The sequence below is a fragment of the Notechis scutatus genome, chromosome 1, assembly GCF_049901735.1.
Source record: "Notechis scutatus isolate UNSWTSFEM ecotype Mainland chromosome 1, rNotScu1.2, whole genome shotgun sequence".
Classification (NCBI taxonomy): domain Eukaryota; kingdom Metazoa; phylum Chordata; class Lepidosauria; order Squamata; family Elapidae; genus Notechis; species Notechis scutatus.
Genome location: NC_142009.1, coordinates 332195759 through 332220365, shown reverse-complemented (window position 1 = coordinate 332220365; position 24607 = coordinate 332195759). Strand labels below are relative to the sequence as shown.

Below are 24607 nucleotides of genomic sequence, written 5' to 3'. Positions count from 1 at the left end.
AATGTCCTCCTTCGATTTCCCCTAAGTGCTGCAGAAATGAATAAAAGCAAAACCAGTTATCACTGCAATTTAAAATGTAGTCATTTCACACAAAGAGACAATCTTCAGAAGTGCCGTTACAGAATGGACATTGCAGATTTTTCAGTTCTTACCGACTTTTAGGTATATTCTTTCTCCTAGACTAGGAGATATTTGCACAGATCCGGGAGGAGATGGGCAGTTTTAAAAACCAGAGAAATAACCATTAAAAAGCATTTCAATGTAAACCTGTTTTTAAAAGTCCAAGTTTTCATTCAGGGGGAATCCATCATGGCTCCCAACTAGGCTCTGTGCTTATTAGTCAGATCTGGGATAATTATGGATCTGAAAGGGCAAGATACTGTAATTTTTTCTTCTTGTGGCTTCTTTGAAGGAAGTTTTAAAGACAGATTTGGGTAAGGTTACCATGAATTACTGTGATGAGTACAAACTATAATTATGTATTTATTTATATTTCATATGTCTCAAAGAGATGTTTAATAGAGTAAAAATGTAAGTGAGAAATAAAATGCAAAAATTATGGCAATTTGTAATGGGAAACTTTTTCTGGATTTTGGTTGCGGAGTGAGTTTATGAGTATAACCTTCTGAATTTTCCTCTCGCCCTAGTCGATCAGGTTTTTTTTTTAAATAGTTCAGCTGTTCTGTGATAACAGTCTCATTTCAAGTTCTCCCATTTAAAAATAGTTATTTCTGAGATTGATTATAGTTTTGTCCCACTGTTTTTTAACATTACAGAAACTTATGCCCATGCGTGCACGCATATACAGAGTAACAATAGATAACCTTTTGTGTGTAGAAGACTTACTTGGAGTCAATTATAATTATATAAGTATAATAATTGTCTCGCAAAATGGCTGCTGTTGGAGAGTGTGATGATTGTTCATAAATATCTGGAAAGGTACAACACAAAATAAATATTTTTGTAGATTTTCACAAGCCACGCATCCTATAAAACAGTATCTTGATTTTATGACGTGCGTCCCTGTATATCTTCCTTTTAGTTCTGAAATGCAACAGCTTCCTTATTATTTATTCATGCATACTCCTTATCAAAATGCCTGTAACCAGTTGGTGTCTATTTTAAAAAAAGGTGTTTCCATGCTTGATTAGAATCCTATAGGACAGTGATGGCTAACCTATGGCACGCGTGTCACTCGTGACACGCCGAGGCACTTTGACTGACACGCCTGTTGGTGTGGGGAAAACCTGCACATTTAGAGGCTGCCTGTGCTCTGCTCCAATCCCTGCTCCCTGCTTGTTGCGTGGAGGCGTGGTGTCACCAATGCTGCCGCAAGATCTTTGCAGCAGAGAACCAGTTTTAACCGCCATAAACTGAGGTTTGTCAGTTTCATTACCTCAGGAACGCTACAGGAGGAAAGGAGATCCATGAGGTTCACAGCCCTGTAAGGTGGCCTTCCGATCCCCACGTCCTGCACCTGCAGCCCTGAGACCAGGGAGACGAGTTTCACAGCCCTGTGTGATCACCCCAGCCCAGTCTGTCGTAAACCAAATTATTGATATTTCTTGAAGTGACACACGACCCGAGGAAGGCTACACTTTTTCCCGAGTTTCGACACACCAAGCTGAAAAGGTTAGCCATCACTGCTATAGGAGGTTAATTCAGCGTGGCAGGCTGCTCTAGACCAAGGCACTGCATATTTGTAGTTGATTAAAGTGTGCAGGTTTTTGTTTATATTAAGCTGGTATTTTTTCCCCCTTTAGGCTTGCATTTTATAAACTGTAGAAACAGCCCTTTGGACGTCTGGCAAGTTCACAGGAGCTCTCAGGGAGCGGCCAAGGCTGTCATTAGCCCGCCTGGGTTGTCCTCCAAAATAGGCATGAATGAACAGAATACAATGTACCTGAAGCCATTTGAGTTTCTCTTGGAAGGTGGAGGAAAAACATGACTCTGTTTTACTAAATTTCATTAAGCAGATCATGATGTTCCTGGGAAAGAGTCATAAAAAGGGAGATGATGGCAACATTTATGAGGAAATCCCCACATTAAGAAAATCAAATTCTGTGTTTGAAATCACACAAAGCATAGGAGACGCAGAGGTAGTCCTCGACTTACAACCGTCCGTTTAGCGACCTTTCAGCACTGAAAAAAACGGACATGACCAGTCCTCACACTTACAACTATGGCAGCATCCTTACCGTCATGTGATCAAAATTCAAGCACTTGTCAACCGGCATGTATTTGGGTGATACGATCATCATTTGTGACTTCCTCAGCTGGTTTCCAACAAGCAAAGTCAATGGGAGAAGCTGGATTTGCTTAATGACCCAAGTGATTCACTTAGCAATCACAGTGACTTGATTAATGACTGTAGCAGAAAGGTCGTAAAATCGGGGACTATCCACCTTGCTCAACAATTGTCGTAAGTCGAGGACAATACTCTGTAAAGTAATTAGGATTAAGCAACAGGGCTCACTGTGAACTGAAGATGATAAAAAACAGTGGTGTCCCAAAGGTACTTTTTTCAGGAGGCAACTGGCCTTTCTTGTTTTTTCTTTGAAGATGTTTCGCTTTTCATCCAAGAAGCTTCTTCAGCTCTGACAGGATAGTGGGGAATGGAAGGATTTATACTCCTTGCAGACAGCTGGTCATGGAATATATCCTGTCGGAGCTGAAGAAGCTTCTTGGATGAGAAGCGAAACGTTTTCAAAGAAAAAACAAGAAAGGCCAGTTGCCTCCTGAAAAAAAGCACTTTTGGCACAACCATGACCTGGATGACTGAGAATCTCTACGGAATAAAACTGGTGGTGGTTTTTCCCTTCCCTTCTCTTCAGGTGTTCCTCAATCAAATATTCTGAATTTTAAGAATCTTTTTGTTGCCATTTGGAATAAAGCAAGTCTTGGGTCTAACTTTGAAAACAAAAAACAGCCCCAGCCCTTGAAACAAATGTTTTGTTGTTTTGTTAATGTGCCACATCATTCCAGAATCTGAATGGCTAGTTTAGAAATGTTCCTTCCACTTCAGCACAAACAAGAGATGTCCCCCCACAGGTTTCCTGTCTCTTTCTAATCTTCTTAAAGGACCTCAGCTGATCCTTCCACAAAATCTCAGTCACTGCTTCCCTTTTTTTCCTTCTGCAAAGCCTTGTTTTTACAGAACTGCCATTTATGGGGAAATTGTGTGCCATGTTTTGATTTTCAATACTAATTGCTTTAGGAAAGGCATGCATTATGTTTTGCAAGTCATGTGTTTTGCAAGTCAGCTGTATGGCCGAGTGAGTGACAGTCTTAAAGGCCCAGAAAGCACAGAAAGAGGAGGCCTAATCCATGTGCTTTAAAGCAGGGTCTCAACCTTGGCAACTTTAAGACTTGTGGACTTCAACTCCCAGAATTCTCCAGCCAGCTCTGCTGGCTGGAGAATTCTGGGAGTTGAAGTCCACAAGTCTTAAAGTTGCCAAGGTTGGGGACCCCTGCTTTAAAGGAAACAATGTGCAATGCTACTCAGTCGCTACAGCCAGGAATTAGCTAGTTTGGGTCAGCTGATCATGTATTTTTAAATTGAGGGTGAGCAAAGAAACAATGATTTGGTGCAGTACACATGAGGACATGTCCCTTTCTGACTCTCTTTATGAAAGGCCTCATATTTGTACTTTTGCACGCCTGATTGGATTTGCTGAGAGCAAATTGTGTGCACCAATCCCTTGATAGGAGGAGAGTGATTGGTGCAAACAATGCTGTGAATGTGCTGATCATTCACTTTTCCCTCAATTGCCTCCATTATTGTCTTTTCCTCTTTCTTGGAGAAGAGGAACAGAGTCTGAACTCTTATTGAAGCAGGGGTGTAAACAGGTAATGTCACAATAACGATATATTTGCACATCATCAGTACTCACAATAACTATATCTGAAATTTAAAATTGAGACGCTGTTTTGTGTAGGTGTTACATTGGGGCAAAATACTCAGTCCCGGGTCTTTCTCATGAATCTATTCCTGTATGAAAAGATAATGCTCTGAAAGAACTCGTGAAGACTAGTAAACCATCTTTTTGGATCGTGGTTTAATGACCTTACAAACACATGCATAGGAGAGGTTGGATCGTGCCTTTTCCATGTGTACAAGGTTCTTTTGAGAGCTCTGTAACGGCCTGTGAATTTTTTTCCGGGTCCTGATTTGCAAATTGCTTTAGGACACAATGATGCAACAGATCATTGAACTGTTACTTGGTAAATATTCAATACTGCTTTTAGTAAAATGCACTAGTGTTGCAGCCTCCATAGTGTGAAAGTTAAATAACAATGGGTTCTGTTTCACCTTTTAGTTGGGATACCTTTTTTATTTTTTGGTTTAAGAAAGATGTTAGTCTTAGTAAAGGCAAAGAACATGGAGGCAACATATTAATATCGCTAGTGATAAGAGCCGCGGTGGCGCAGTGGTTAGAGTTCAGTACTGCAGGCTATTTCCGCTGCCTGCCGGCTCCCTGCAATTTGGCAGTTCGAATCTCACCAGGCTCAAGATTGACTCAGCCTCCCATCCTTCCGAGGTTGGTAAAATGAGGACCCAGATTGTTGGGGGCCAGAGGCTGACTCTGTAAACTGCTTAGAGAGGGCTGTGTAAAAGCACTGTGAATCGGTATATTAGTCTTAAGTGCTATCGCTAGTGGTACTTTTTGTTAGAAAGCTCTCCATCCTCATTCACCAAGGGAAGATAAGCTTTCCAGGCTCTGCTGCTTCATTACTTTCTGGGTCTTGTAACATATAAGCAACCAATTAAGGAATCGGTATACTGTGAGTTACTGTTATCCCTTTTTAAAAATCAGAAATAACTTCTTTTTGAATGCACTATTTTTTTTATTTATTTTTTTCCCACTAACCCTTTGTTGCTAATACCTCTCCAACTCATAGCTGGCTTTATAAAGTCACCTCTCTCTCAAAAGAAACTGACAGAGGAAAGTGTGGAACTGCACTGTGAGGCTATTGGCAACCCCATCCCCGAAATCCAGTGGTGGTTTGAAGGAGCTGACCCCAATGGTACCGCCATACAGCTGTGGGATGGCGCCTGGCAGAACCGGGTCCAAATCAGCGCAACCTACCAGCGGCACTCCTCAAGCACTATCGCCATCACTAATCTCACGATCAAAGACTCTGGCACGTACGAATGCTGGGCCAGCAACGACCCTGATCGTAACCACTTGTCGAAGAGCCCCAAAGTCAAATGGATCCGTTCCCAGGCGAATGTCATTGTCACTAAGCGTGAGTGGCAGACTCCTACGTGTCGGCGTTCCCACGGACACCGAAATGTCTCCAACATTACCATCCCCATGCCCCCCCCCCGCCTCTCCTTCCACCCGTGTCCTGTGGCTTTCCAAGACCCTCTTATGCACCTCGGCTTCCCGACCCTCGTGAACCCCGCAGGGATCCACCTGCAGCCTTGGGGTTGTGACCTCTCCGTTGAAATGATCCTGCCCTTTGGGGGATCCGTTGGAATGCTGCCTCTCTTCCCCCAACGTTCCCATTAGAAACAGACCAGGTTGCCTCTGCGCTGCTTCCACCAGTCATTTCCAAACCTAGTTCCACCCCACTTCCCACCCCGCGCTCTGATGTTTCTTCTTCCATCTGTGCGGTTGTGCTTTTATTTTATTTTTTTTGCTTCCCCACTTTACAAGGAGCACAATTTTGCAGGGGTGAGTCCAAACTTGTATTTGTGCTTGTTGTAACTGGCAACCGTTTTCTGACAAGGCCAAATTTTCTCTCTGCCACCTAGGTCATAGGCTTAGTTCTTCTTGGCTGTAGGATGACCAGTCGGCTATCCTTCCATTTGCAGAGCTGCAAAAGTCAAATTTCTAACAAAGAGGGGGGGGGGAATAAAATGATACGGCCGTTGGCTGAAATGCTGAACTTGCATTGATGGGCAAGAGCGTTTCCAATCTTGGTTTTCAAATTCTTCTCCAGCCCCTTGAAAGCTTGATCAAGGATTCCTTAATGGCGTCAGGAATGGCTTTCTTGTTCCCGAGGCTGAGATACACATATCCTTGGTTCATATGAGGTGATGGTGCAGCCCAGCCAATGCAACATATGAACTAGATCCAGGCTTCAATACCTCTGCAAGTAGACCAGCTCCCCTTGTAGATGTTCAAGGAGTGTCTGTGTGAGAAACTTTTCCTTAACTGAAGGAAGTTTGCAAATGGCTTGTTCCAACAATGGCTCATTTAAAACAAAATGGTAAATGGAAAAACTTATTTTTAGGAGGCAAGTGTCAGGTGTGTCTTTTACCTTTATACCCTGTCTTGTGGGAAATGGCCGACTTGGATGAGTTGGCTTGACTATGGGCAGGGAAAATATTCGTAGCAGTATATTTCTCTTGAAAACGGTGATTAAATATGACGGTTAGCTTGAATAAACTTCTTTCAGTGCTTAAAATCTTTGTTTAGATATTGAATTTACCTTTAGGAGGGGGAAAGGGGGAGTTGCACACCCACTAAATTTCATACTGTTTGCTTACAGTTCAAGGAATGGTCATTATAATTTATTGAATTCCAAAAGAAACAAAGCATGAAAATAGCCACATACTCCTTTTGGGTACTCTGTGCATACGAACTAGGGTGCAGTTGTTTCTCTCTAAAAGAAATGCCAAGAAAATAGCTCTGCTATTTGTGACTTTGTCTTATTTATACCTCATCAGGTGAGAAATCCTCCTTCGTGGCAGGCGAAGGCTAATACAGGTAGTCTTGGACTTACAGCAGTTCATTTAGTGGCCATTCAAAGTTGCAATGGCACTGTAAAAAAAGTGACTTATAAGGCCGTTGCCGCATCCCCATGACCACGTGATCAAAATTAAGGCGCTTGGTTCACCTTTATGACGGTTGCAGTGTCCCAGGGTCACTTGATCCCCTTTTGATACGTTCTGACAAGCAAACTGGGTTACTTAACTGCAGTGATTGACATAAGTGTCATTTAGGTTGACTCTGCAAGAAAGGTTGCAAAATAGGGGAGAGCTCACTTAACAAGGGTCTCACTTAGCAACGGAAATTTTGGGCTCCATTGTGCTCGTAGGTTGCGTCCTACCTGTACACTGTCTCCTGCCACGATTAAACCTTATATAGCCCTCATGTAAGCACAGGCCTTTCCTAGGTAGGCAAAGAGGCCTGATGGGGAATGTGCAGCTTCCGCAGTCTCTCTGGTTGAGCTGGGCTTAGATTGGGGTCGATGATCACCCAGAGGCTGTGGATTGCTGCCTGTATTTCTCTTCTTGCACCGGCTTAAGACCCTTGATGCAATTTCTGCTCCTGGCCTAAGATTGAACTACCGGTACCCCTCGGCTTACGACGATTCATTTAGTGACCATGTGAAGTTACGATGACAGTGAAAAAAAAGTGACGTGACATTTGTCACACGACCATTGCTGCGTCCCCCATGGTCACGTGATCAAAATTTGGGTGCTTGGCAACTGGCAAGTATTTATGACTCTCAGTGTTCTGGGGCCATGTGATCATCTTTTGCAACCTTCCGGCGAGCGGAGTCAATGATTCATTTAACAACCGTGTTACTAATTCAATAACTGCAGTGATCAATTTAATAACTGGCAAAAAAAGGTTATCAAATTGGGCAAAACTCACTTAACTGTCTTGCTTAGCAATGGAAATTTGAGGTTCTACTGTGGTCGTAAGTCGAGGTCTACCTGTATACAGCCATTTTTCATAAAATATATTCCTTTAGTTTACTGCAAAGAGACAGAATGAAACTAGATGTTTCATTGTGGTGACTGTTCAGAAAGGAGAAGAATTTGTACGTGTGTTTAAGCAGAAGAAACAATAAAGCAAAGACATTTACTCCAAAATCACAAATAAAGCACCCAGAATGTTTTGAACCATTCAATGGGTCTGTATGCATAGATACACTATTTTATTTATCCCAGTAGTTGTATTTGTTATTAGTTAACCTTAGAATAATGATGTGCTTAGAAGGTGATGTGCTGCTTAGAAATGATCGTTACCTCTGCTTCCTAATCTCTTTCCCTTCAAATCCCTCAGATGGATGTTAATTTCCTGGTGTTTCATGATTTATACAACTGACCACATTGTTTCAAACCTCAGAGCCTTGATTTTAATGATAGGAGTTAAATGCAATTACTGTGCTGCAACCAAGCTGCTTTTTCCTAGGCATGCAGGTGACCGAACCCTATGTCAAAACCCAGGGCTCTTTCCTTCTTTTAAGAGGTGCTTAAAACATGCTGACACACCCATGATATCCTAACCTAACTTTCGTTTTCTTCTTAACAACCAGGGGCCAAAATCTCAACCTCTCCTGAAGTAACTTCTGGATCAAATGTGATTATTTCATGTAACATAAGTGAAACACCAACACCTATCAAAGGCAATTACTGGATGAAGGGAGAGACAAAGCTTGAGTCCAATGAGACCGCTCTGGATTTTACCTCCTACATGTAGGTGACTTTAAAGTGAAGCGTACATGAGTTAATTGTCAGAATCAGTTTGGTGTAATGGTTCGGGTGTAGTCCTGCCTTAGGCGTGGTGACTTTGGGCCAATCACCAGGAGAACTGGGAGTTCTAGTCCGCCTTAGGCATGAAAAACTTGGCAGAGTGACTTTGGGCCAGTCACATTTTCTCATCCCACCTCACAGGGTTGTTCTGGAGAAAGGAGGTGGAAGAAATAGTTGCATGTTGATTGCATTGAGTTGTATATGAAAGAAAAGGGATAAAAAACCTTTTTAAAAAATTATCAACTTCTCCAAATGGAATATTTCCTCCAAATGCAAAATGGGGAAACTTCACAGCTTGTTTGGCCCACTTAACAATGTTCAGTGGAATCATTTTTCACAGTAAGACGTACCCAAGGTCAACATTTTTTTTTATTTCAAATTTTAACGGAGATTATTTCCTAGGAATTATGCAGGAGATTATACTGCATACTTATAAAAGAAGTTAACAACCATTTCTTCCTCCTCCTCACCAGAATTTTGCTAGTAAGGTGGGGGAAGGGAGTAATGAATTGTATGCATTAGCTCAGGGGTCCCCAAACTCGCCATCTTTAAGACTTGTGGACTTCAACTGCTAGAATTCTCCAGCCAGCATAGCTTGAAAATTCTGGCAGTTGACGTCCACAAGTCTTAAAGTTGCCAAGTTTGGAGACCTCTGCATTAGCTTAACAACGAGCCTGAAATGCTTTGCCTGCAGAAAGCATAATTCTTAACTGACTGTCACTGCACAGAAATCTCTGGTGCTTGAATGTTGGGCAGTAGTACTAGCTTCATTCTAAATGAGAAAGGAGGTGGGAATAGCTGGGTGTTCTTCACCTGAGAACAACATGGCACTCAGTGGCAGGTGTAACACAAAAATGGGGAAATGCAGTGTGCAAAATAATTGCTTTTCTTTTTTTTCATCTGGTTTTAATCCCACTGCTAACCACTGCAAGAGCTCACAGTATTTAAAGGTACACAGGTAGTTTTCGACTTGTCACAGTTCGTTTAGTGACCATTTGAAGTTACAATGGCATTGAAACAAGTGACTTAAGAGTCCTTTTTTTTTTTTTTTTTACACTTACAACCGGTTGCAGCACCCCCAGGGTCTCGTGACCAAAATTCGGATGCTAGGGCAACTGGTTCATATTTACGACAGTTGCAGTGTCCTGGGGTCATGTGATTCCCTTTTGTGGCCTTCTGACCTGCAAAGTCAATAGGAAAGCCAGATTCACTTAACGACCGTGTTACTAACTGAACAACTGTAGTGATGCACTCAACAACCAAAGAAAAGTCATAAAGTGGGTCAAAATACACTTCACTGTTTTACTTAGTAACATAAATTTTGGGCTCTGTTGTCATAAGTCAAGGACTACCTGTACTGTACATCTCCTGAAAAGGGGGAAGTACACTTCCTCCAGCAAATTAACAACCAGAAGAGTAGCTATATAATACATATAGTCTTCAACTTACAGCCATAAATGAGACCAGAATTTCTGTTGTTAAGCAATGCAGCTGTTCAATGAGCCAGCCCCCAGTTTTAAGACCTTTTTTGCTATGGTTAAAGTTGTTGAGCAAATCATGCGTTCTTTAAGCGAAGGGAAGGTTGCAAATGGCGTGCATGTCTCCTCCTCCCCCCCAAGGATGCTGCAAACGTAAATACAGGCGGTCCACAATTGAGCCCAAAATTTATGCTGCTAAGTGAGAAATCTGCTAAGTTGAGTTTTGCCTCATTTTACAACTTTTCTTGCCACGTTTGTCAAGTGAATTCCTGCAGTTGTTAGTAACAGATTCCCTTAACAACCAGGTTACTTACTTATCAACTATCCTAGAAATGTTGTTTTGCATGTCTCAATTTATTACATAGCACTGTTGTTAAGTGAATCTGGCTTCCCCATTGATGTTGCTTGTCAGAAGATCGCAAAAGGGGATCACGTGACCCTGGGACACTGCGGCCGTCATAAATATGGACCACTTGCCAAGCATCCGGATGTAAATCATGTTGCCCTGGGGATGCTACAACGGTCGTAAGCCTGAAAAACGGTCATAAGTCATTTTTTTCAGCACCATTGTGACTTCAAATGGTTGTAAGTCAAGGACTACCTATACAAGCCAGGTGCCAAGCAACCAAATTTTGATGATGTGGCTTGCATTGGTTGTAAGTGCAAGGATTTGGTTGCACATTTCTCAGGACTGTTGTAGCTTTGAGCAAATGAATGACTGTAAGTTCAGGGCTACCTATGTTAATTTCTGATCGGACTTCACTAAAACAAAGATAAATCCTTCAGAAAAAGCGTTATTATTCCACCAGAGAGGCAATCAGTAGAAACTTTGCCAATCTGACTACCTGGTGCCAGAGCCTTGGGCATTAATTGATTAATTAATTAATTAATGGAGTCGCCATGGGCAAATAGGCAATATAAATCAAATAAATAAAAATAAATAAAATTAAAACAAGATATGCCATCCTGCAAGGAGCGATTGGTTGGTTATTTGAACTCTTCAGCTACATCTATAGATGGAAGATTCTTGGACAGTCAGGATTATTCTATCCACTCTATTGTTTTATTGTGATGGCTTCCTGGAACTTTTCCTCTCAAGATTCCAGCCCTGTCCCAGAAAGTTTTAATTAGGTGTGCTCAGCGGAGTTTTAGGTGTGTGTCCTACCCTTTGATAGGAAATCTAATCCAGCCTTTCCTAGTGGTTTTTTTTTTCCCCTCCTGGATGATGCTGGAATGTAGTTCCTTTTACTCCGTGACCATTGCCTTTTCTGAGTGACATTATAATTGGCAATACCCATTCCCAGTTCTCCTCCTGCGATGCTTTTGTGTGTTCTACTTGTCACCTGCTGGTATGTGTTTGTGTGTGTGTTTTTGAATCCTAGGATCCCCAAAGTGGATTACGAAACCTCGGGAGAGTACCACTGCGTCTTTGACACCATGCCCCTCTCAAAAGCAACGGTGTACGTGAAAGGTAACTGTTGTGGGGGCTTCAGTCCTCTGCTTTTTTCCCCTCTTTCCATGGGTGAAGCTTGTACACAGAGGAGAAGGACTTGGTGTTGTCCAATGCATGAGGAACGAGCCACTGCTCATGAGTTCCTCTAGCTGCCACTCTAGTCTGAGAAAAAAAGGAGCTATGAAGGCACAGTGGTTAGAATGCAGTATTGCAGGCTAATTCGCTGCTCACTGCCAGCAGTTTGATCCTGATCAGCTCAAGGTTGATTCAGCCTTCCATCCTTCCGAGATTGGTAAAATGAGGTTCCAGATTGTTGGGGGCTAGAGGCTGACTCTGTAAACCACTTAGAGAGGGTTGTAAAGCACTGTGAAGCGGTATATAAATGCTAAGTGGGAGGAGAGGGAGGGAGGGAGGGAGGGAGGGAGGGAGGGAAGGAAGGAAGGAAGGAAGGAAGGAAGGAAGGAAGGAAGGAAGGAAGGAAGGAAGGAAGGAAGGAAGGAAGGAAGGAAGGAAGGAAGGAAGGAAGGAAGGAAGGAAGGAAGGACGGTGGTGGCACAGTGATGAGAATGCAGTATTGCAGGCTGACTCTGCCCACTGCCAGGAATTTGATCCTGCCCAACCCAAGGTTGACTCAGCCTTCCATCATTCCAAGGTTGGTAACATGAAGACCCAGATTGTTGGGGGCCATATGCTGACTTCATAGACCACTTCGAGAGGGCTGTAAAGAACTATGAAGTAGTATATAAGTCTTAAGTACTAGTGCCACCCATTTTTCATCACCTAGAGGGGACCATAACAATACCCAAATATTTGTCTCCAGGAAATCCGAGTGGAAGTCTGTTTCAGACGATGTAGACCAGTCTGGTATCCTCTAGGTCAGGGTTTCCCAATCTTGGCAACTTTAAGATGCATGGACTTCAACTCCCCGAATTCCCCAGCCAGCCCTGAGGACTGAAACTTGAAGTCCACGCATCTTAAGGTTGTCATAGTTGGAAACCCTGCTCTAGTTAAATCGGATTGCAATTTCCATACTGGAATTATGGGATTCATAACCGAATACCTCCCAAGGATGATAAATTGAGGGAGGTTATGATATGATAACGAGCTAGTTAGAATGCAGCATTGCAGGTTAACTCTGCCGACTGCCAGCAGTTCGATCTTGACCGGCTCAAAGTTGACCCAGCCTTCCATCTTTCCCGAGGTCGGTAAAATGAGGACCCAGATTGTTGGGGGCAATAGGCTGACTCTAAACCGCTTAAAGAGGGCTAGAAAACACCATGAAGCGGTATATAAGTCTTATAAGTGCTATTGCAGTTGCTAGATGAAATTCCTGTGTTTTCCCAGCCTTTTGCACCTCTGTCGCCAAATAACTAATTCCCAGACCTTGCAAAGAAATCTGCTGTTCACGATGGACGAGAGTTTATAGGCCAGGAGGGTTTCTTGATCAACCTCTCCTCCGACCCCTCTTTGAACTGATGGTGACCTACTGGCTTTTCTGATATCCTGTTGCAGTTGCTCCCCACGTGGTGCCCTACAAGAAGACGGAGCACGGAAACGAAGGAGACGCCATAACGCTGACTTGCAAATGCAATTCTTACCCTCCTGCTACCCAGTGGACTTGGTACAAGATGGTAGACCAGGTGCCTCAGGTGAGCGCCTTTCCTGCCACGAACCCAGGATTCTCCTGCTTTTCCTCCACACTTAAGTGTCCTGGCTGCTTATGGAGAAACCATGTTAAGAGTCCCACCTGCGGCCTTTCCAGTTAGGGGTCTTTCTTCAGAGACGGTGAATTGAAGAGGGAGATTAACATACATACCTGTAAAAAAGAAAAGCCCTCGATTTACAACCAGTGGTGGGATTTAACCGGTTCTCTGCCCTAATGACTGCTGGGTAGGCGTTGCTGGGTGGTCATGTGACTGGGTGGGGGTGGCCAACTCGATGTCACTCGCATTGAGGGGCGCCCCTCCCAGCCCCTCCTTGCCTCGTCTTGCATGTCACGGTAAGAGAGGAAGCTTTTTCAAAGTCATCTTCCCCTTGATTCTAGCCAATAAGATGCGATTTTGCTATCAGAAGACCTGATGTACATTTCCAAGTATTGTTTATCACCGTTCTCTCGGTTATAAAGAATAACAGAGTTGGAAGGAACCTTGGAGGTTTTCTTGTCCAACCCCTGCTCAAGCATGAGACCAGTGATGGGATTAAAAAATTTTTTTACTACTGGTTCTGTGAGCGTGGCTTGGTGGGCGTGGCAAGGGAAGGATACTGTAAAATCCCCATTCCCTCCCCACCCCACTAACCTGCTTTCCAGCTCCGTTCTCCTGTGCAGGGCAACCAAAGGAGACCCAGCCGATCAGCTGAAACTCAGGAGGCAGATAAGAGATGGGGGCAGGACCAGTCAGAGGTGGTATTTGCCAGTTCTCCAAACTACTCAAAATTTCTGCTACCGGTTTTCCAGAACCGGTCAGAACCTGCTGAATACCACCTCTTCATGAGACCCTATACATCCATCCATTTAGTGACATTTTGAAGCTATAGTGGCACTGAAAAAAAGTGACCTGTGATCGGTTTTCACACTCACCACCTCCCCTTGATCATGTGGTTAAAATTTGGGTGTGTATTTATGACAGTCACCCTGTCCATGGTCACATAAATCAGGGGTCCCCAACCACCGGTCCACGGACTGGTACCGGTCCGTGGAACAAGTCCTACCGGGCCGCTGGTTTGCTGGGCGCCGCCATCTTTTTGATGAAAAAGTGCTTCCGGTGAGCTTTTCCGGTAGAAAGCCATTTCTACCGGAAAGCTCATCGAGAAGAGCGCCGCCTATCTTTTTGATGAAAAAGTGCTCCGGTGAGGTCACCGGAAGCACTTTTCATCAAAAAGATGGCGGCGCCAGCTGATGCCGTACCGGTCGCATCGCAAAAAAGTTGGGGATCACTGACATAAATCATTTAGAATCTTGCCAGATGCACTGAACTGCCTTGTGATTTGTTTTAACAACTGTGGCAAAGAAGGTCATAAAATGGGACAAATTTCACTTAACAACTGCCTTGCCTTGCAAAGGAAATTCTGGAGTCCATGGTGGTCTTAAGTCAAGGACCCTCTGTACAACGTTTGCTGACTCATGCTCTTGACTAGAAACCCAGTGCCAGTTTTTAAATAGCATTATATACTCAGTTTAAGGGCGGGTGAGTACGTCGATATAAAAAGCCAAAATGCTTTCTTTTTATTTGAAAGGGTCTGATTAGCCACTAACAAAGTCTTGACCCAGTAGATTGTTTTTTTCTGATTATACAACTGATAAGGGCTCTTCCCCCCAAAAAAAAAATAATGTGGAGCACATGAGAGGAAAAAGGTTAAATGTTTTTTAATATTTTACTTGTACCTCACCCAGAGTCCCACCCAGAGATTTAGAAATCCTAAAGGTGCTTTTTTTCAAGAGGGAGATGCATGGGGGGGGGGGATGGGTGGTCTCTAAATTCAATAAATAAAATAAAACAGGACCCCAGGTTTAATTTTTATCATGCTCCCGCAAGGGCTAGGGGGGGGAACCCTCTAAATTTATATATGGCCCACCTCATCCGAGTGACTGTGTGATTTACAGATAAAAGCCATTCAGCCACGTACAACGAGATGTAGTTAAAAAGTAAAATAAAACAAAAACAGAATTAAACCAAAGGTTAAAAAAAAAAGGGTGGAGGGCTACACACCACCCCCATGATTTACATGCCACAAACCTCAATATAAGCCACATAGTTTGCATGCCATAAGCCACAGACTACCCTCGTAATTGTCTGTGGAGATTCTCAGCCATGCAGGTCACGGTGTCCCAAAGGTGCTTTTTTCAAGAGGCAAGTGGACTTTCTGGTTTTTCTTTTGAAGACGTTTCACTTCTCATCCAGAAAGCTTCTTCAGCTCTGACTTGGGATAGTGGGGAATGGAGGGATTTATATTCCTTGCAGTCATCTGGTCATTTGCATTATTTTAGAGAGTCGTTGAGGCAACTTGGAGGTTTATCTGTGTTCTCAGCGTCATCTGAATAGAATAAACCTCCAAGTGGCCTCAATGTCCCTCAGAAATCCTAAAAGTGCTTTTTTTCAAGAGGCAACTGGACTTTCTGGTTTTTCTTTGAAGACGTTTCACTTCTCATCCAAGAAGCTTCTTCAGCTCTGACTGGATGGTGGGGAAGGGAAGGATTTATACTTCTTGCAGACACAGCTGGTCATTTGCATTCTTTTTAGAGAGTCATTGAGGCCACTTGGAGGTTTACCTGAGTGGTGCAAATGGGCGTGGAGCCTTCTTGGAACGGGGTGGGTGGGATTACGACATCGTTTATCTCCAAGCTACAATGCAGTCCTTTCAACGGTTCCAAGACCTGTTTGCACCACTCAGGTATTGCTGAAAAATGTGACTGTTTTTCACACTTAACCATTGCAGCACCCCAGCGGTTATGTGATCAAAATTCAGGCAACTGGTTCATACTTACGATGGCTGCCGTGTCCCAGGATCATGTGATCCCCTTTTGCGACCTCCTGACAAGCAGAGTCAGTGGGAAAGCCAGATTCACTTAATGACTGTGTTACTAACTTTAACAATTGCCGCGATTCGCTTAAACGATGGTGGCCAGAAAGGTCATAAAACGGGGGCAAAGCTCACTTAACAACTGCCTTGCTTAACAGAAACTTTGGGCTCAACTGTGGTCGTTAGCAGAGGACTTGTCTGTAGCTCTTTCTAAGGGTCTGCCTCTGTCGCTAGTGACACCCCTCTTCTCCCCCAGCCTGTTGCCAACGGCACTGAAGAAAGATTCTACATCCAATCCAATGGCACCAAGACAGATCTTCGGGTCATTTCTTTGGACCTGGAGAAGGACCCCGGGATTTACGTCTGCAATGCCACCAATGAAATGGGCGAAGGGAGTGCTGAGGTGACCCTGAAGGTGCGGAGCCGGCTGGCTGCTCTGTGGCCATTCCTGGGGATTGTAGTGGAGGTGCTGGTGCTGGTCACAATAATCTTCATCTACGAGAAGAGGAGAAAGCCCAATGAGGTTCCCGAGGGTAAGGTGCTGGAATGGGCCAGGGGGAGATTAATCATAATACTATTGCAATCATATAATATTATAATGTGGTACTAAGGAGCCACAGGGGTTAGAATGTAGTACCATAGGCGACTTCTGCTGACTGCTGTCTACCAGCAATTTGCCAGTTCGATCCTGACCGGCTCAAGGTCGACTGAGCCTTCCATCCTTCCGAGGTGGGTAAAATGAGGACCCAGATTTGTTGAGGGCAACATGCTGACTCTGTAAACCGCTTAGAGAGGGCTATGAAGCAGTATATAAATCTAAGTGCAATTACTTGTTAGTTCTGGGGAGGCATGACAAATACGAAAAACAATAAGTACCAAACAGACCACCTGACTTTCCAGATACCCCTTTGTTTTGGCCGGGAAGGACTTCCTGTCTGTCCCTTTTCCTATGTTGGTGACTTCCTGTCTGCCCTCTGCGGCCGTCCCCCACTTCCTTTTGTAGTAACCTTCCCAACATGGCTGACTCCCTGTCTGTTTTCCATGTCTGTCCCTGCTTCCTACCACACCGCATTGGGTACGAAACAAACGATGAGTACTAGGACAACATTTTCACATCAAAATGCATCAAGTGCCAAATTCAGCCGGTTTTCAAACAGTTGAGTACAGGGGTACCACTGTGCATTAGTCAAGGAAGGGCTGGCATCCTCCCAAGTAATATTTTGAGCAAAATCTTAAATTACTGAAGACTCTTAATAGCCTTTGGTGCCCATAAAGAGGTTTTCCTCATTTAACCATGGTAATTGGGACCAGTATTTCTGTCGTTAAATGAAGTGTCTTCGCTTAGCGACAGCAATCCCAGCAGTCCCTGCTGCCACCGCTAAGCAAAAATCAGCCAGAACCTCGAGGACTGGTCTTAAGTACCACTTGTTCAGCACTGTCACAACTTTGAACAACTGCTAAACAAGTGGAGCGGAGGCCGTAGTGCTTCCGCGCGAAGCTCCCCTCACGTGAGCAAAGGGCACTTGCGCGCAAAGCTCCATTTGCACAAATGCAGCTCCATGCGCAAGCACCCTCTGCTCACATGAGTGGAGCTTCGTGTGCGCATGCTTGCCCAGCTGTGGCCTGGTGGGCTGTGGCTGCATGGCTGGGGACCCCTGAAATAAGAGATAATTCTCTCCAAACCCGAGTGGGAAGTTGGTGAGATCCTTGTGTTCTTTCACTTAATATGGATCCCTCCTTCCAGGAATATCCAACACTGTTAATTTATTCTTCGTCTCTGTGACAGCTCTCCACCTACTCCACCTCCAGAAGCAGTTTTCTTCTGATGCGTTATCATGTCAAAGCAACAAACGTCTAACGATATACCATATTTTTTGCACTATAAGACACTCCAGACTATAAGATGCACCTAGATTTTGGGGAGGAAAACGGGGGGGAGGGGAAGGGGGGTGATCTGCCTCTGCCTCCTTGCAGCAAACAGCCCGGTCAGCTTCAGCACAGCACGATTTAGCACGAGCAGCTGATTGGCGATTGGATTGGCCTCCCAGAATACCGCCGATCAGCTGTTCCAGGCTGCGGGGATCGCTGCCGCCTCCACGCACCCCATTTTTGCCCTGTTCCAGACCGCTGATCCCCGCTGGCTGGAATGAGCCAAAAATAGGACGCATGGATACGGTGGTGTGCGGTGGCGATCCCCACAGCCTGGAACAGCTGAGCGGCGGTATTCCAGCAGGCCACTTGTGCTAATCATGCTGTGTTGAAGCTGACCGGGCTGTTTGCTGCAAGGAGGCAAAAATGCTGGGAGGCCGAGGTCGAAGGTCGGGGGCTGGCGGGTGGGCGGGGCTTCGGCAGCATTCGCTCTATATAGGAGCCTCTGTGACGCAGTGGTTAGAGTGCAGTACTGCAAACTACTTCTACTGCAGCCAGCTGCCTGCAATTTGGCAGTTCAAATCCCACCAGGCTCAAGGTTGACTCATCCTTCCAAGATCAGTAAAATGAGGGCCCAAATTGTTGGGGGCAAGACGCTGACTCTGTAAATCACTTATAGAGGGGTGTAAAAGCGCTATAAAGTGGTATATAAGTCTTAAGTGCTATTGCTATAAGATGCACCGACATTTCCACCCACTTTTTTGGTGGGGAGGGGGAGTGCGTCTTATAGTGCGAAAAATATGGTAAAAGACCTAAACCTGGCCCTATTTTTGACTGGGGCATTTAATTAACATTTATGAAGTGAGTAAATCAACCCTTGGGTTTATCACGTCCTACATGATCAATGTTGGCTAAGTATCCCCTGGACGGATTTGGCTGAAGTCCGCTTCGTGCAGCTGAGTCTCCGCAAACAGCTGGTGCCAAGATGCTCTTGTGTGCATCTGTACCAGGATTTTCCCGACATTGGGAAATTACAAGGAGGTCATGTATTAACAGAGGCTGAGAATGGAAAGCCTTTAAAAATTTGCTGTCAATACTTTTCCCTGGCTTTTCTGAGTGAAATCATTCTGTGTTGTCACTTATAATTTGGAGAGTCTGTCCCTTAAAATGACAGCTAACTCTGCCCTGGGTTGAAGGCCTGTAAGGGGTCAGATTCTCTAGGGTTGAGATGCCTTAAGACAACGCCCCCCAACCTTTTGGGTCACGGACTGGACCGGGCGTGGTTTCGTGTGCTGCCTGCATCCCACGGATGGCGCTTTGCTTGTTTGTGCAGCCTGGTTTGTGGCATGCCACGGCCCAGTGCCAGTCCACAAACTGGGGGTGGGTGGGTTAGGGGACCCCTGCCTTAAGAGGCTCCTGCATGTTCGCCCATTAGGTTGCCTAATTATACTAAGCTTGGCTTGGATTCCACACCTGGAAAGGAAATTAATCTCACTCCGATGGCAACTTCGGTGGTCTTGGGCACTGTGGAAACATTGCTGAGTGAGACTTTATCTGCTCCCCTTGTTCCTTGTCTCCTGTGGGGGGCCAAAACAAACAACTCTGCTGCCTCAATCAATGGGCAGGAATGTTTTTAAATCCCTGGAGAAATCTCTTCGCCAATGTCAGCCTTATTTCACTGCTGTCAGCAGTGAATTTCTTCTCTCAGGAAGTATTCTTGTCAGTGTTTTTCCCTCCACATGTTTGCATTTTTAAAAAATATTTTTCCTTTAAATACCTGAGATGTTTCAGTCTAAATCAGAAATTCAGCATCTCCCCCTGTGCCACCCCCTTCTCTTCTTTCCTTTTAAAACAATGTTTTCCTTGCTGTGGATATTTAAATCATTGTTCTTTATATTTTTCTTGGTAAGCCGGAAAATATTCTTGACTTTCTTCATCCTTATAAACTTAAAGTCCTGCTTCATATATACGTTGTCTTTGCAGCAATTCTTTGACTGGAGTAAAGGGAAAGGGAAAATCTTAGAGCAGGCGTGGGGAACTATCGTCCTGTTACGATTTGTGGACTTCAATCCCCAGTATTCTTGAGCCAGCAGGAATGGCGGGCCTCAGGAATTCTGGGAGTTGAAGTCCTCCAATCATAAAGAGGCCATAGTTCCCTACTTCTGTCTTGGATGCCCAGGCTGCAGCCCACTACTGGGTCACGACCCATTCAGAACCGGGCCACACAAGTGGTGGGAGAGCTCACACACACACACACCACTCACACAAAACCATCCCCTCTTCCCATCCCCCATGCTGGGCTGGACCACCAAGCTGCAACGGTTGGGGACCGCTGTCTTAAGAGGATAGGAAGGTTTCTTGATTGGCTTAAAACAGTGTTTCTCAGCCTTAGGTACTTACAGCTGTCTGGACTTCACCTCCCAGAATTCCCCAACCAGCATGCTGGCTGGGGAATTCTGGGAGTTGAAGTCCAGACAGCTTAAAAGTGCCTGTCTGGTTTAAAAGCTTATAAATTTGGCATACTTGCTGGCATTCACTTTGAATTAAATTCTTTCTTGCTGCTGCCTGTTAACCCTTTGTGGTAAATGGAAGAAGTCCAAACTAAATCCACCTCTTGCTCTTGCCCTGGTTGTCTTGTCATCCATGTATGATCGTAGTACCCCTGTGCTAGTTTATCTAGCGGTGAAGACACCTGGCTAGAAACTTGGGGGGGACCAGGAGTTCTACTCCCACCACAAGCACAAAAATCAGCTGGGTGACTTTGGGCCACTGTGAATTCTGGTCTCGCGTTAGGTAGGAAAGTCACCTGGGTGACTCTGGGCCAGTCCCTCTCTCTCAGCCCAAGCCACCTCACAGGGTTGTTGTGGGGAAAACAGAATGTATAAAAATAATGAAGGTGGGATGTAAATAAATGAATGTGTTAAAAGCTAGGGATTTTTTTTGACAAATAATAGATGGGATGATAGATAGATACAGTAGAATGAATTGGGGGTGAAGGAGGTTAATTGCCCAGCCTCTCTGAGGAAACTGGGCGGTTTATAAATAGGAAATATAAATGTATACATAAATAAATGTGACAAAGTGTGATTTGCTTATTCGCCAAAATCCTCTTGCTGACTTCAGTCTTTCTCCTCCTCTCTTTCTTTGCTCAAAGATGATGATGATGGAGGCTCTGCACCCCTGTAAGTATAAGGAATCGTTTCCTCCCCCTCCCCTTTCCTGGTAAATCACCTCCTGAGGCCACTTGTGGGTGGGAAATCAGACAACCAGCTGGATGTGCCCAACTGCAATTAACCTGAGCAGGCATAAAGGCCCTTCGGGAGGCTGCCTCCTGCCTGACAGAACCAGGGTTAAGCCAGAGGCTGCTTACTGAAGACTGGCAGGTTGTGAAAGAGGAGGAGCAGCAGGAAACAGAGGGGGGAGGAAAGAGCAACCCACAGGGCCCAAAGCGGGGGAGGGGGGGAGAAGGAGAAGGATTAATGGGCCCTTTAAAGTGAGGGGTGTGTGTGTGTGTCAAACTGGATTTCTTTGAGGGCCGGATCAGTGTTAACAGTTGTCCTCCACAGGCCGGCCAGGAGAGGAACGTGGGATGGACGGCTCCTGCAACACCCTGCCAGCCAAACCAGGGCACCGGGGGGCAGGGGAACAACACCCCCCCACACACCCCATTTTCAGCCTGGATGGCCTCCTGCAGCACTTTGCCGGGTTGTGGGGAGCCCAGACCCCCCCCCCAGTGCTCCATTCTGGTTGCCAGAGGCCCCCAAAAGGCACTTTGCTATTTCCAGGCCAGCCCCGTGAGCCAGATTTAAGCACCCCCATGGGCCAGATCCGGCGGGTGAGCCTGGCGTTCGACACCCCTGCTTTAAAGTCTAGAAACACAAGGGGCTCGGTTGGCTATGCCAGAGCAGATTTTTCTCAATCATGGCAACTTGAAGATGTGTGGACTTCCAACGCCCAGAATCCTAGGAATTGAACTCCACGCTTCTTCAAGCTGCCAAGGCTGAGAAACTGCTTAAAATGGTCTTGTCTTGAAATCTCAGCGTAGCTCACGGCTGGCTGGGAAATTCTGGGAGCTGAAGTCAACACATCTTCCAAGTTGTCGAGGTTGAGAGACACTCGCTTTTAACTTTGGGGAATATGGGCTGCCTGCTGTCTCTGACCAGATGGGTAGGTGAAAGGGAGAGCTTTCTAATTGTGTGTGTGTGTGTGAAGTCTCAGCATAGGTCCTAGACTCCGCCTACTTGCTAATCTAGTTTAGACTTTGACACAGATCGTCCTTAAGGTCTAGAACTGACCGACTTTCCCTCTTGCCTCCCAGAAAAGGCAACACTGCAAACAACATGGACAAGAATGTGCGTCAGAGGAATGCAAATTAAGCTCACGGCAAGGTAGGATTCCTGGGAGGGCTGAGCAACGGCAGGTGGGAGTCCCCCAATATGGCCACGTTGCACCCACCCTCCAGAGACGAAAAGAAAACCCCATTCTTGAAAATTCTGGGTTTGCTTTAGAAAAATAACAGCAACGGAAAAGGAAGTCCGCCTCTTCTCGGCCAGGAAATGTCGTCGTCCTGGCTGATTATGACGGAGGAATTAGTCAGTGGAATAGCTTTCCCCCAGAAGTTGTGGGTGCTCCCATTACCACTCAAGAAGTGATTGGGCAATCATTGGTCCTGAATGGTATAAGGTCTCCCTCGTAAGCAGGGAGTTGGACTAGAGGACCTCTGAAGTCCCTTTCAACCCTGTTGTTCTGTGTTCTACCCTGTTTTCCCAAAAAATACCACCTACCCAGAGAGTAAGTCCTAGCTTGAATTTTTTTACATGTGCGCCCAATATAAGCCCTACCCCCGAAATAAGCCCTAATTAAGATCCCACCCACTCCAGAGTGGACAGGTAAAAGTTAAGCTAGGGTAAGGATCAAGGGTGGGTGCAGCCGCCTTACTACTTACCTTTGGACAGTTGTAGCCAGGCCTTCCACACCCCGATACCTGCCCATTTCTTCTGCAGCTGGCAAAGCTTTCCTGAAGGCCTCTGGAGCTGATAACAAAGCGCTGGATCGATCCAGAGCTCTCTTATTGGCTGCAGAGGCCTTCAAGAAAGCCTTCCTGGCCTCAGAAGAAGTAGCTCCTGAAGGCCTCTGACAGCAAAAAGGAGGCTGAGGGCGATCCGCACAAGTGAGGTCAGTCAGTGGATGGCATCCCCCCAAAATAAGACCTGGTGCCTTTTTTTGGTGACAAAAAAAATATATAAGACAGGGTCTTATTTTTGGGGAAACACAGTAATACCCTCTAAAAGTGCTTGGACTGCAACTCGCATTATTTACACAAGAGGGACAAAAGTTGCAATCCAACACATTTTCAGGATACCAAGTTGGGAAAGGATGGAGCATGTAACCCCAATTTGAACCTCCCTTTGCACCTGGTATCTACTCAGCCAGGTGAAGGTCATTCGGCATTATTGCCCTATCCCACTCACCTAACAGGAATACCGGGAAGATGTCATGTATTACCGATAGAAGAGAATAATTGTAGCTCAGGGTTAACTGTGGAGGCCTTGGTGCTTTCTGAGCTTGGTTGTTTCCTTCCAGATATTTCATTACCCAACTAGGTAACATCATCGGTGCTGAAAGAGAGTGGGGTTTGCTCCGTTTGTATATGAGGGCGATGAATCGATCCCATAATCGGTGGCCGCCCAGAACCTGTCCATATAAGAGAGTTGTCACAATTCAATATTTTTAAAACTCTTTCCCCCCCCAAACTCATATCCTTTAGTGCACATGAGTCTCACATACTTCCCAGCTGGCATTCTTGTCATGCTATGTGTCAGCATTGCAACTAACCAACTCCAAGGCAATAAACTCCTCAAAGTTCCATTGTATTGGAGTTGTCATATTGGCACATCTGGGAAAAGCCACATCTGAGAGTTCAAAAGAGAAATTCAAAGATCCCTCCCCTGCACCCATCAGTCCATCACATGGCCCAATCAAAATTTTCGCCCCAACTGGAGACATCCCTCCAGTCACCCCCCTCCAGGGGCAGGGCAGCATGTCCTTGACTGTCTGAGAAAAGAATGTTGTTGTGTCCAATCTTCCTCCTCCTCTATGAAATCCCCCCTCCCAAATTCCCTCGGGTACTGAATGTGGCAGCCTCAAAGCTTCCAAGTAAAAAATGGCTTCCAAGGCTGACACTGTGTTTTGAAGTCATCCTTGGCTGGGATTGGGATATTTGGATTTGCTCTTACTCGTGTGTGTGTGTGTGTGTGTGTAAACACCCACGATACAATGCATTTGTTGAGCCTAATTATATATTCTGTCTCCTCTCTCTCTCAGGTGACACATGAAACCTAAGCAGACAACTTAGATGTTTCTTCTGACACTTTCCTGCTGTAAAACCAATAATATTTCTAGAACATCCTTGCATCCTTTTTTTTTTTTTTTTTTTAAAAAAAGGAAAACAAAAAAGCAGTGAGAGATCTTTTAGCCTTTACGTTTTAACCACACATAAAGTTTTTTTTCCTCTTTGTCCTCACTGCTGAATCTTGAGAGTTGGGGAAAGGAAAATGGAAGGCCTGGGGGAAATGACATTTCAAGAAAACGTTGCCAGTTAGTTTTAAGAACCATCATCCCTCACTCAAGAATGTGCTGCTCTCTCTCTCTCTCTCTCTCTCTCTCTCTCTCTCCCCCCTTTTTTTAGTAGCAGACCATAGGGGGAGTTATTAAATTAGTCCCAATTTAATGATGCAGTAGCATGAAGCACTCTAGATCAGGGTGTCCACCTTGGCAACTTTAAGACTTGTG

General features: G+C 45.0%; 1 protein-coding gene across 2 annotated transcripts in view; it reads left to right on the top strand.

Annotated features, from left to right (window-relative positions):
* The window catches only part of BSG (basigin (Ok blood group)), a 35714-nt gene extending 11470 nt beyond the window's left edge, over positions 1-24244 (top strand). Inside the window, exons 2-9 of one of the 2 annotated variants that reach the window (XM_087952738.1) lie at positions 4903-5250; positions 8281-8440; positions 11358-11446; positions 12941-13077; positions 16203-16479; positions 20970-20997; positions 22134-22203; positions 24140-24244. In XM_087952738.1, the coding sequence (XP_087808864.1) occupies positions 4903-5250; positions 8281-8440; positions 11358-11446; positions 12941-13077; positions 16203-16479; positions 20970-20997; positions 22134-22191 (1097 nt within the window). In that variant the 3' untranslated portion in view covers positions 22192-22203; positions 24140-24244. The remainder of the gene's footprint in view (positions 1-4902; positions 5251-8280; positions 8441-11357; positions 11447-12940; positions 13078-16202; positions 16480-20969; positions 20998-22133; positions 22204-24139) is intronic. The other variant, XM_087952739.1, reaches the window with a different exon arrangement.
* The last annotated feature ends 363 nt before the right edge of the window (positions 24245-24607 follow it).